Genomic DNA, 13,936 nt, shown 5'->3' on the forward strand with positions numbered 1-13,936 from the left:
CAGTTCAAAGTTGTGAGGACACCCTGTCTCTCACCATGATAGGTATGCATTAAAGGACATCTGGACTGTGTGCTAGTCGTGAGGCAGAGCCCCATCCTGTCGGACAGTGTAGTTGTGGAGACTTCGTAGTCGTAGGAAGAATCACTCCATCAGCATGTTCAAATAGGAGATCTTGTCACTGTGTTCTCTGCACAAAAAAAAAAAAAGAATGGTTGAAAACCCAATGTGTGATGTGGCACAAAAACATTCACTTCCGCTGATTTTTTTATGTGTTTAATTGCAGTAGATTAACCTTCTATTGTGACATATGCAAACATTCCAGTGACTAATTTTCCACCTTCTCATTGAGCCTTAAGCAACCTAGAGTTATTGTCCATGTAATTGAAATTTTGGTCTTACCTGCCTCCATCAGGGCCTGAAGCAGGTGCCCCAGACTGTGGATGCCTGGGTGTCGGGCTCTCCTTGTCAGGGTCCTGGGACTTGATTGCGTGGAACTCAAAAACAAATTACCTCTGAAGTAGACAAATGAAATAGAAAGCGACTCTACAGAAGGTGCATACTATGTATTTATATTAACCTAGTTAGTGAGTAATAAATTTTTTGAAGTGTTCAGCTCTGTTTGAGTTACTTTCTGTTTGTTGACCATTGTATTCCCAGAGCCGAGTACATACTGATTGCTCAACCGTATCTTGTATACATACACATGTACACAGACATACGTATGGTGAAGTCTTCCAGTTAAAATATACACTGAAGTTTGTTTTTGTTATCCAGTTAAGAGGTGGTATCAGAGTTACTGATCACCTCATATAATTTTCAAAGAGAAATACAAAAAAGGAGACAAATGCGTGTGTACTTTTTAATTTCCTCACTGATACTACACTGCGTTTACACTTAACATAGCAATGGAAAACTTTTTTTCAGTTGATAAAAACACTTCAGATATTTATATTTTCTTTGTGTTGTCCTCAAATTGAACTTGTTTAACTATTGTCTTTGAGATTATCGTGCTATAAATGATATTTTAAAATATCATTTTATGTTTACATGTGAACATCCAACACTATTTATAGAAATATATTACATTTTATTTTGGGCTGGAAGATAAAAGGTGATAGTGAAATATTTTTTTCCTGAAGCTATTTTCTCCAGGTAACCAAAAAGGGCAATAGCTTTTAGCCATCGACTGGAATTCCACTTAGATATACTTTTACCTTTTCTTTAACAGTATTCACAACCCGGAATGGTCCTTAGTCAAGTCCATTAATGCTTTCAGAGACTTTTAACTCTTTTTCATATTGTCTGGATATTCTGTGTTGGTATGTAGTGCAGAATGTATCTTTAAATATCATATATAAATTCCAAGTTAATTTTTCTTAATTTTAGTAAAATATCTTACTTTTAAAAAGTTAATGTGTTTAAAGTTCAGGCTATACAAGGGGAACAGCAGATTTATTTGAGTAATTTTATATAAGATGTTTTGAAGATCACTGAAAATATGCAAATATCTTAATTTGGGGGAATGTAATTTTACCATGTTTTTTAAAATAATTATATAAATGCACTTACAGTGTTGATAACACTTTTTTTAAAGTTAAAGGTAACAGCAAGTTTTGCCCTTTGACAGTTGAATTTTTGTATTACTTCAGCACACAGACATGTTGAGTTTTAAGAGTGCCCATGAGTTTAATTTCCCTGTAGTATGTTTCACTGAAGAGTTTACTGATTTTTCTTTTGGAAAAATACAAACTCATTCTGACTAAAGGCAGCATATACTTCTATGTGCTCCTAGAGAACACAGGTCGATACAAGATACCAGGTACCTATTTGCAGTTGGTAACATTGATTTAATTTTGTTCTTTCTTATTTCCTCTGTAAAATTCTCGGCAAGGTTTCAGTATGATATATTCTAGGATTTTTAATTTTAATTTACTATTTTTAGAGGATAAGGGAAAGGGAAAGAGCCGAAGACAAACATCAGTGTGCAAGAGAAATATCTGTTGGTTGCCTCTTGCGTGCCCCCAAGACCTGGTCTACAACCCAGGCACGTGCCCTGACCAGGAATCGAACCATCAACCTTTTAGTTAGCAGGCTTGTGCTCACTCCACTGAGCCACAGCAGCCAGGGCTCTGGGATTTTTAAAAATTCAGATAGTAGTATACATTTGTGGATTTAAAAGATAAAACCTTTTTGGGTGAAAAAGATCAGCTCTTCTTTGTCCAAAGCTTAAAATGTAAATTTTATCTTCTGAGTACCAGAAATCCAATTAAACATTATTTATTTTATGAGGGTTCCTAGTTTTTTTAATTTGTAAAACTTGATTTATTTTTATTTTTTTGCAATAAAGCTTATAGCACTATATTTGTTGAATCTTTAAAAAAGATTTTCTCCATATCCCACTCTACCCCCATATAACTTTATATAGGGCTTATTTTTTTTTTACATAATTTTTTCTTTTCACTGTATACCCTAAGAATGGGAACACTCACTTAGCCTTAGAGTCAGCCATATGAAGACCTATGCAGCTGTTGAAAAAACAGTTTATGTTTGACCAAGAGCTCCAAAGCTGCACATAAATTGTATGGTCTGGTTAATCTTTAGCACTGGGCAAACATTTGTCATAGGTATAGTCATTGTTTATCTTCAACTTGCTAAAGATGAGGAATATATAAGTAAAATATAAGCTTTTTGTTTATGCTCATCACTTCTATCTGGAACTTAAAAGATATTGTTTACATATGTAATTCTTTGAGCTAAACTTCTTTCCTGTGGATATCGTTAGTTCTCTTTTTACAAGAAAAATCTTTGAACCATTTTAAATTTAGATGACAGTTTGTGTCAGGTGCTAGAGACTCAGTATTGTTTCATGTTTGCCTTGAGGGAAAGCTTGAAAACCTAGTAACATAAGGCATCTCTTACCTTCCACCAGGTATGGTGTTAGGTACTTTGATAATACAGTCTGATGTTAATTTTTGTGGCAGTGTTCAAGTGCAGAAATTTAATGCAACTAAGAGAGCTCTTTAAAAAACATGACATACTTCTGTTGTCATAACAAATTAATCTTGTAAAAGTCTTCTAGCCAAAAATATCAGTGGCAGCTGAAAATACCTCATTTATTCAGGGAAAATATCAAGGTAACAAAAGTCCTGAAGCAGGTGTCACAAAGCAGGTAGGACTCAAAGGCAAATCACAGTGATCTTGTTTCTCTCTGGGGATGCATCCGAAGCCCAGTATCAAAGCCTGGTATCTGCCTGGTTCCACACCCAGATCAGTGACTGCACTTTGTGTTCAGTTGACTTTCACATCCCCAAGAGATTGATAGGGGATTCCATCTCATTCTTAAGCCTTTTAATTACCTCTCATCATCCTTTCCTTTGCAAAACAGACTTGGCAGCCAGTACAGGCAGTAAGTAGGTATTGAGCAAGCATTCCCTTCTAAATTTAATCCTTTAATATCCAGGGCCTTAGACTAAGAAGAGAAAACCCAACTAAATATAGTTTATTATATGAAAAAATTTTTACAATTAACAACTGATAGCTGAATTAAAATTACTAACTCCACTATCCATTGAAAAACCATCTATATCGTTAATCTTATGCATAGACATAAATTATATGTACATTTGGAGGGAAATATGCCATTGCTGTCAAAAGGACTAATTTAAATGGCTTAAATCAGTCTTGTTTACCTTAATACTTCCCCTATTTCACTTACCATTTTTAACACAAATTATAATAAATAGGCTCATGTATTCTCATACGTGTGCTACTCCATCTAAGAAAGGGAGACTGACTATAACATTTTTTGTCCACATGCCTATGGAAGCATCAAGGAAGCTTGTCTCTGCTCATTTCTCTGGGTGGAGAGAAAAATGTTATGTAATGATGAGATAATAGTAACAAAGTATTAACATTTATTTAAACTCATGTGCCAAGCACTATTCTAAGCAATTTAAGTTTGCACATTTAGTCCTCTCATAAAGTTTCAAGGTAGAGACAACTGTATACTCCAGTTTGTAGAACAAAGTGAGACACACAGAGGTGAAGTTATTTGCTCAAGATCATGTAACTAGTGAGTGAGGAAACCAGGATTTGAACTTAGGCTGACCAGTTCAGTCTATGTTCTAAACCACTACATCATACTGTCTTTGCACACTTGTACCTACACACCAGTGTGCAATAAAAATGTGTACTATTCATGTGGTATGAGAATCTAAGAAAAGAAATTAAATTAAAATGTGTACTTGAGCCCTGGCTGGTGTGGCTTAGTGGATTGAGTGCTGGCCTGCCAACTAATGGATCTCAGGTTTGATTCCCAGTCAGGGCACATGCCTGGGTTGCAGGCCAGGTCCCCAGTAGGGGGTGCATGAGAGGCAACCACACTTTGATGTTTCTCTCTCTTTCTCTCTCCCTTCCCACTCTCTAAAAATAACTAAAATCTAAAAACAAAAAAAGACATGTACTTGAATTTGTGAACTTCACCTTGTGGGTGTCTGAGCACTATCGAATGCAAATTGCTTTTGGGGAGTCTTCCCTAATGAAGAAGCCCTGGACTTTTATAGAAAAACAACCTCTCAATCAAGATGAAATTACTGTAAGTTAATTATAAGGAAACAGTTCAGTATGAGGGAAGAGTTAGCAGACAATCCAATAAAGTTAATTAGAAGATTAAGAATTGATTTAGAATAATCAGAAAACTACTATAAATTAAGTCTATTTAAAGTGTCTAAATGAAAGACTTAAGACACCAATGTGAATTTGTAAAAGATACAAATAAAATTTATTAAAATGAAAACTTTGAATATTGAAGTAATGAAAATATTAATAGCAAAAGCTAAATAGCAGAGTAGAAACAAGTGAAAGAATCCTAAATAAATAGAAATAAATCTGAAACTAGAGATTTTATAAAATTAGAGAGTGAAATTCAAATTCAGTCTTCAGAGTATCCATACATAAAAAAGAAGGTTGCAGTCGAATAACAAAAATTAGGTGAACAATTGGTTTCTCGGCAGCAGAAATAGAGCTCAGAATAACATCTGCAAAGGATTGGAAGAAAAGCACAGTCAACCGGGAATCCTATGTATAGTTAAACTGTCATGAAAGAAGAAGGGAAAATACAGACATCGTGGTAACTAACAGTCGGTGTGTCTGAGTGAAGGGTGCATGGGAGATTCCTGTCTTGTTTCAGCAACTCTTCTATAAGTAAATTATTTCAAAATTAAAATCAGAACTCCACAATATTACAGAAGCAACTGAAAACTTAACTACTTGCAGATGACTATTAAAAAAGTGTGCATACTATTGAAAAAACCCTTAAAATATACTTTACGAAGAAGGAAGTTGAACTTTAAAGGGTGGAGGATTGAGAGGCAAGAAGCAACGGTGATCGAACACATTGGTAAATGTGGATAAATACTAATAATCAACATCATTGTGCACTTACATGTATTAAGTATAAATATTTTGTTTAATTCTCACAAAAACTCAGTGATATAGGTACTGATATAGGCAAAATTACTATTTTTCTGAACTAAAGGGCATCATTCTTTATTTTGAAAGAGTTCATCCAGTCCCCAGCATAGTGAACGAAAAAGGCCCCAAACGAGTTACATCTCATGAAATTTGAGAATTTCAGGAGTAAAGAGAAACTCTTTAAACCTTTCAGAGAAGGGAAAAACACATCACCTACGAAGGCGAGAAAGTGAAAAGGCTGCCGAGTCTGGAAGGTGGCAGGCGCTGAAACAGTGCCTTAAGGTCTGTAACTTGGCCTTTAAGGTCTGTAACTTGGCCTTCTGTAGTCAGCCAAATGATCAATCAGATGGCGAATGCAGGTATTTAAAATTTTTCCTTCCAGGTGCTCTTTCTTAAGGAGCCACCAGAGTACATGATTTTACAAAATAAGCTGAGGATGATGAAAACAGAGGGAAGGCATGATCCTCAGAAACGACGTCAGGCTAGGAAAGGAGCTGAGGAAACATACTTGGAGCACAGCGAGTCAGGGTTGGAGCCAGGGGCCAGGTCGTTCTGTGAAGAAGCCAGACAGTCTGAAATAGTGCATCTGCGTATATGTTGAGGTATTTGGAAATGACAGGTCTTTTATGGATCTAATTGAGGTCTTTTATGGTTCTGATGTAAATACATAGGAAAACTAAGCAAATGAAGATCTCAGCGGTTATTAATTCAGGGAAAACAAAAGATACTCAAGAAAGTATAACTAATTCCAATATGTTACTTGTCTCAGCAGTGGCAACCATAAACACTGAATACTGCTGATTCAACCCCAAATTATAATTATTCTAGTAGCGACGACGATGATGATGATGACGGTAGGAGGTGATGTTGACATGGAGACTCAGCCTCATCTATTTTAATAAGTCGGTTTATATTTAAAATTGGTGACTTAAGAAATAACATGAAGCTTTATTTACAGTAGCCAGGATATGAAAACAACCCAGCTGTCCTTTGATGGTTGTTGGATAAAGAAGAATCGGCACACATATACAGTGGAACATTACTCAGCCATAAAAAGATGAAATACTGCCATTTACAGTTACATGCCAGGTAGATCTCCAGAGTATTGTGTTCAGTGAAATAAGTCAAATGAAAAAGGAAGATAAATATATATATATCAGAGTATATATATCAGAATAAATATGAGTGTATGAGTTCACTCATATTTGGGATGTAAAACAAAAGCAGCAAGCAAAACAAAAAAACCCAACTCATAGATACAGACAACAGATGGGTGGTTACCAGGGGGAAAGAAGTTTGGAGGAGAGGATGCAAAGGATAAGGGGGAGTCAGGTCACCTCCAAGGTGACAGAAAGACTGGACTTCTGGTAGTGAGCACTGAATAGAGTATAAAGATGTCATGTTGTATAAAGTCGTATACCTGAAATTTATATATTATTATTAACCTGTGTTACCATAATCTATTTAGTGTAAAAAAAAGTCAACACTAGATCATAAAACTAGAAAAATAAAAAAACAGCAGCATAATTTACATATAAATATCAGAAGAAACACCTTGGCAAATTAATTGCCACTAATAAATGAAGAGAGGGATTTGAATCAGATTTGCCATTTTTAATAGCTTCTTATTACTAATTGATTTTAAAAAATTCTATGTACTTATATAATATTGAATAACAGTAAGGATTTGTTTAAAAGGATTTGTAAGAAAGCATTTTACAGGATAGTTTTATTCAGAGAACTGCAGGTGTTAGGATTGAATTTGAAGGGTGACATAGAATCATGTGGGAAAAAGACAGTGAATTCAATTCTACAAATGCTGTGTTTAAGGCACCTGGGAGACCATATGAGATGTTCATCAGCAGGTGGTTAGACTCAGGAGAAAAGTTTAGAGTGGTAATGTAGATTTCAGTCCATCAACTTAACATTGAGAACCTACTGTGTGTCGCATCATTGTTATTTCTAACTCTAGGCAGATAAAGAAGGATTTAAGGAGGGTGGATAAAGAGATGGAAAGGGGGGGAGATAAAGGGAGAGAGACACTGAAATAAAGAAGAAAAGTAGCAGGAAAAGAAAAGGAGGCAGATTGTTAGAGAAAGGGGAAGATAAACATGATAGTCTCATACAAGGGGGAGAAGAGAGTGGGTATCAGAATGGGGGAGTAGTTTTCATGTAATTACTCTTCCTCTGTGCACTTGTGTTACAAACTCAGGCTTGAGTAAATAAAATATTCTTGCTAATACCTGCACCATAATGATATGTTTTGTTTTTAAACACTTGAGTTTTAATAAAGAGGGAAAATGTCAGAAAGAAAAAGCATGAGTGGACTGTGAAAATGTTTCCTGAGCACTCCTATAAACAAACTATTAACAGCAAATCAGTTTATGAAAGTAAACCTGAAGGAAACTGGGGTGACAGTGTTATAGTCCTAGGATAGGGGAAGCCGTAAGTACGGTAAACCCATCTGCTGTGATGACATTTGACTACATACAACTTTAAAGCTTCCACATGAAAGCTATGAACAAAGTTAAAAAGTGATGCAGCAAAATGCATGAGAAACCTGTACACTGAAAACCACTAAACTCTGGAGATGCCATGTTAATGGATTGTAACACTCAGTATTGATAAAGTGTAATTTTCCTCCAATAATCATTACAATAAATGCAATCCCAATTAGAATCACAGAATTTTTGGTAGAAATTGGCAAATTGATTCTAAAATGTATATGGAGATAGGAAGGACCCAAACAATCCAAACAGTCTTGAGAAATTTGGAAGACTTACCACTACAGGACTTCAAGTCGTGGCACCACAGTGCGGACAGGGTGGTGCTGGCACAGACACAGGGTCAACAAATGGACTGATGCAATCTGACAGCACAGAAATGGACCCAAAATGTACAGTCATTTATTTTTTAATGAAAGGGCCAAATCAACCCAATAGGCAAAAGATATCTTTCAGCACAGTAACTGGGACTGGTGGATATTCATGCCAGTAAAGTAATCTTTGACCTTTATGAAGGGGGGAACCCCCTAAAACTGGAATTCTCTTCTGGAAGGTGGGCTCCTTGTAATACAGGATTCCCCCACTAGGTGAATGTTTTAGGAACTCATCTGTATTTGTGTACCAGCTGGTGTTATTGTGAGAGGTTGCATCTGGCTTCATGAGTTTTTTGGGGGAAGACTCAACACATTTGCCTACTTTGTGATGGGTAATTTAGGAGCGCACCTGCCCATACCACACTGAGAGTTTTGCAGTATTTGACTAAACACTGCATGACCCTCATGTTCCACTCTATCTACCCAGTCTCACCCCTGGTGACATTTTTTTTGTTAACCTGGGTGAAAAAAGGAAGTCCTCAAAGGGAAATGTTTTGCCGATGTGGAAGAGGTGAAACAAAAAATGGCAGAAGTACTAAAAGGCATCTAAATCAACAAGTTCAAAAACAGTTTTTAGCAGTGGAAAAAACGTCTTGATAGGTGTACTGCATCAAATGGGGAGTACTTTGAAGGTGACTGAGGTTTAAACATGTAAGAATAAATACACAGTTTTTTTATAAATAAAAAGTATTCTCTGGTGCAGAAGACCAGTCTGAGCCCTTATTTATGTGCGGAATGTGCTGAGCTGTGTTTAAAGCCAAGTTCAGATGTTGCAAAGTAACACTCCTTTTGTTATCTTAAGATTTAAAAAAGTATAAAGTTTCAAAATGACATGTTTTAAGCAACTTTCATCTGAAGAAGTGAAAGTAACTGTTAGTATATTATTAGTGGCAGTGTTGAAATTTTTGTGATTAATTCAATACTCTAAGGTGTTTATATATAAATGTTTTAAGTATATACACTTTTGAAAAAATTCTATAAAGGAAGTTTGTTTAGAAAAGCAAGAAGATGGAAAATGTATTGGTATGACATTCTAAGGCATGTCTGAAACATTTTAAGATTTGTATATTTATTTAATAGAAACCTGTGGAGTTGCAAACATCCCCTTGGTTTGAATATACATTTCAGCAGATCTGATCTCTAGGTGGAAATATTTAAGTAAAGCTGTATATTCTTTCTGTAGTCTCATCTATGAAAATAGAAGCACAAATTATTGTGTTGTAAGCAGTCATTCTTATACTAAACTTAAAAAAGAGGAAATATTGTGAATTTCATTTTCACAGTATATGGGGGTAGGAAAATACATGTTTTAAAATTCTCAAAATAAGGAGTAGTTTTACTTTAATTAGGAAGGAAATTTGAATTTAGGAAAATGTGGGGTGATAAAGTATAATGGATTATAAATTAGGAAGCCATTTACTAATTATAAGTATTAAACAGATGGAATATATATTTAAAAAAAGAAAATGCACCCCCAACATAAAATTAATATTTGAAGGTGGAGATAATTTTATGTACAGATGAGAAAATATGGTGGAACAAATCAGACAATACCACCCGATTTTAAGTATAGTTGATTTGAAAATTAGCTCCTTGTCTGAATGTGCTACAACAGCAATGATGAGTAAAGAATTTTCAGTTTCAAACAAAGGCATATTTGTTCTCAAACAGAATTGGTTAAAGGAGATTTCATTTCACAATGAATTCTTACTGGTCAAGGTCTTTGATTCAGGGAGAAATTATACTTGTTAAGTAGCAACACTGAAATGATGTTCATGGCCTTGAGAATTTAGACCTTCGCTCTTATATTCTTTCTAGGAAGGACATATGTGAAACATTCTGTTCTTTTCTTACAAACTTCCACAGTATTTACCCAGTTCAGTGGATAAAGCCAGTTTCAAGACTGCGACTTCCTTGTTTTGGAGTTTGGGTGAGATGAGGAATGTTCATCCCTGCTTAAAAATAGGTATCCCAGGGCCTGCATTTTAACTAGGTCGAGAATGTGAATTTTATTCTTTCTGATTTTCCTCCTTAAACATATACTTACAACTTAACGTGCCATTTTTGTGTAGTTAGAAGACTTGTCCTGTGGACTTCATAGAATCAGGGTCCCAGGTTCCTGCGTTATTACTCCCACATTTGCGACATTTTGAGCATGCATGCATCTACCTTGACTAAAGATCTTCACCTGCACAAGCTGTCATTTCTATCCTACCAAGTTCAGCCATGACTTTGGGGATCATTTTATTTCACTTAATGCTCAGGGTTATGTGACCCTGTATCTGTTATCAATTTATAGAGGACATAGCTTATAAATAAATGACAGCTATTTCAAAAATTTATAAATATGTGATTTATATTTTACCATTTGGAGCAAAAAATGTTAACTTTGAATGATCAAACTAATACATCTTTGGTCTTTGATCTTTTCATTTCAAGAATGGCTTTTTTTTCCTTCCTCTACCTACTACCTTTGCTGAAACATAACATCCAGTATTCTTACATTTTCTACCTGTGTGGAACTCTGCTTCCCTCTCTTCACTCACTTCTCAACCCACTCATCCGATTTCTGCTCGCACTACTTCACTGAAACTGCAGCAGCCAGGCCACCGAGTGTCTGCCGCACACTCCAGGGTGTGGTGCTCAGTCTTCGCTGTCTCGAGGCAGTTAAAAGGTTACCCACTTCCTTCTTCAAGAGGCTGCAGTGACACTACGTTAGCTGGCTCTCCCCCTCCTCTTTCTGATAGCACCCCATCCTCTATTGTAGACTCCTCTTTCTCTCCCCTATTTTAAATGCTGCTATTCCTTAGAGCCCCTGCTTCTCATTACACTGCTCTACCTAGAATTTGGCGTTCGTTGCTTCAGTTATAATCTGCTGATGATTCCAAGATTCCTTGGCTTCCGAGCCGTATATCCAGCTGTATTCTGGACATCTTCACATGATGGTTGTAGCCTGCTGGTGATGAAAACCTGCTTCAGGCTAAGAGGGAGAGCTGTCACTTCACGAAACCAAACCTCAGGCGTACAGGTCCAACTGGTTTTAGGGATGGCTGGAGGTGGACATCCTCTCTCATTGCTGCTTGTCAGCATTGTAATCTCAGCCCCATCTTCTGCATGCAGTTTGGAACATGGTTGGCTAAGGTCACCTTCAAGCCTACAGCTTGTCAGGGAAGAAGAAAAGGTAGATTTGCTCTCTTATTCCAGATAAAGATTGCCTGGCATGGATTATGATGAGATCGGGTGCGTTCACGGTGGTATGGCTATAGACCTGGCCTGGATTCTGGCTGACGCAGTGTGGCTAGCCACCTTGGGGGGTAAAGCGTTCTGACTGACACTCATTCTGGTGGGGGGGGAGGGACCTAGCATTTGGATCCAAAATGAAGGCTTATCTAACCACCGTATATCTTTCATGTACGATTCTAATTTCAGTGGAAAGAGGATAATTAGGTTTATAATTATTGATGAGTATAGCTTATAACTGCAAATATCTAAAAAGAGGTGATCGCTCTGCCAGTTACTGTCTGGGCTGTCTTTGAGAACAAAGGACTCGATTGATGAAACCTATATGAAAATGATCAGTATTTCTTTTTGGAATCAGAGACTGTTTGATAATCATGGTGTTTGAATTGGTGATTTAAAAATATTACAATAATTTATACCTTTGTTGTCATAAAACAAAGTGCTCTTTGAAGGCAGAGATTTCTGTCTTTTTCATTACTGTATCCCTAACACCTGGTACTCAAAAAAGGCTTGAAAAAAATTGTTGAATCAGTTTATTAAAAATCTCAATTTTTTTCAATGTTTAATTTTTGGGGAAATTTATTCTTAATTTTATCACAGGTTTAAGAAATAAAAGCTTCTAAGGATAAGTAACTTGTTTTCTTTTACTCTTCTTTTTTTCTAGACCTGAATCAAGACAACATTTATACCTTCCTGGTGGTTCAGAAACGAGTCTCTGTAGAACCATAAGCAAAAAAAGGAAACATTTTGGCTTTTTCTTAATTAAATTGACTGTATAAGATACTTGACTTCAGGAGCAAAAACACAGAGAAGTGATAAAATTATTCTTTTGACATCATTGGACATCGATCATACTGAGGAGCGTGCTTTCTGAAGCTTCCTGAGTGGAGATTTGGAAACTTCCTTGGTGCTCGTTTTTACTTTGGACTGTAAGCATGAGTGAATTCTGGTTGTGTTTCAACTGCTGTATTGCAGAACAGCCTCAGCCTGTAAGTATGAAGTGATCCACGTACGGATTGGGTGGGGTGCTTAGGGAACGCACCGCTGGTGCTCCGGTGAGAGTCAGCACCCTGGCGGTGCTTGCAGGGCAGTTCTAAGCAGTGTCTCAGAGATTAAGTAGTTCAGTGGAACTCTGAACATCTGCTTTTAAAAAAAGGAAGAAAGAAAAAAGAAATCCATGTCTTTTGAGTAAATGCTATGTGTCAAGTGCTGGGCCTGGACCATTGTACACAACTGGGAAGGTTGTGCTCGTCTACTGAGTGGAAGCCTTCTGGGGGAAAAGGGAGAGGAGGAAGCCTTGCTTGAGGTCAAACAGCCCAGGGAGCCTTGGGCCTGTGGGTGGGGTGGGAGGTGGGGAATGTGACAGCCCAACCCGATGGCACTCACATTCTTTTCAATTTGCCATCTCATTTTCCTCGCACCAACCCTTTGAGGAAGATACCATTATCCTTGTTTTTAAGTTGAAATAGATTCAGTTTTTTGCCCAGAGTCATATTAGATAGTAAGTGGTCTATTTTTGGTACATACCCCACTTTTTTGCGCCTTCTAAACGATGCACACACTGTTACTCCACTGCTGAAATCCTGCTCTCCAACCTGCGGTTTTCTGTTCGTCCGGGTCAAAAGTCGCCTCTGCACACCCTTCCCCAGCTGTCTTCTGATGTAGTGACTATACATCTGTGTTTCCACCTGCTCTTTAGTTCGTTTTTCTATGGTATTGATAGCACAGACCTTACTTTTTTTTTTAAGATTTTATTTATTTTATTTTTAGAGAGAGGGGAAGAGCGGGAGAAAGAGAGGGAGAGAAATACCAGTGTGTGGTTGCCTCTCACTGGCTCCCACTGGGGACCCGGCCCAAAACCCAGGCATGTGCCCTGACTGGGAATCAAACTGGCAACACTTTGGTACGCAGCCTGCACTCAATCCACTGAGCTACACCAGCCAGGGCACACAGAGCTTCTGGCATAATAATTGTTCTCTAGTTTCTCCCACCCAATTTTTTAATTCTTTAGGGCCTCTGACCATAGGTACTTTGTATCTAAAGGATCAAATCTAATACGTTGGAGAATCTCTTACCTGCTGGCTGGCTGAATAAGTGAATTTATGTTTTATTGTTTTGTTTGTAATAACATAAAAGAATGAATGAGGTGTAATTTTAAGGTCATTTGCCTTTCTATGGGCATGCACAGTTACTTTCTAGTTTTCTTCATATTTGCACTTGTTTTTGCATGTCTGAGTCTGTTATGTCTAGCTCCCAAAAGGGGAGAAAAGGAAGGGTGGGGGTAAAGAACAGGTGCTGATTTTTTCAATCCCTTGGAAGTCACCGCAGCCAGATGAGGGCAGCTTG

The 13,936-nt window shown here is 37.1% G+C and overlaps 1 protein-coding gene across 10 annotated transcripts in view; it reads left to right on the forward strand.

Annotated features, from left to right (window-relative positions):
• CDC42SE2 (CDC42 small effector 2) overlaps window positions 1-13,936 on the forward strand; it is a 107,254-nt gene that overhangs the window by 42,668 nt on the left and 50,650 nt on the right. For 9 of the 10 annotated variants that reach the window (XR_004900577.1, XR_004900579.1, XR_004900576.1 and 6 more), the window contains one exon: window positions 12,255-12,579. Coding sequence is in view for 6 of the 10 variants with exons in the window: in XM_036014838.1 (XP_035870731.1) it covers window positions 12,526-12,579 (54 nt within the window). In the remaining 4 variants the exon portion in view is untranslated. Of the gene's footprint in view, window positions 1-2,020; window positions 2,032-12,254; window positions 12,580-13,936 lie in introns of those variants that run through there. The other variant, XM_036014842.1, reaches the window with a different exon arrangement.

The sequence above is a fragment of the Phyllostomus discolor genome, chromosome 13 (genome assembly GCF_004126475.2).
Source record: "Phyllostomus discolor isolate MPI-MPIP mPhyDis1 chromosome 13, mPhyDis1.pri.v3, whole genome shotgun sequence".
NCBI lineage: Eukaryota > Metazoa > Chordata > Mammalia > Chiroptera > Phyllostomidae > Phyllostomus > Phyllostomus discolor.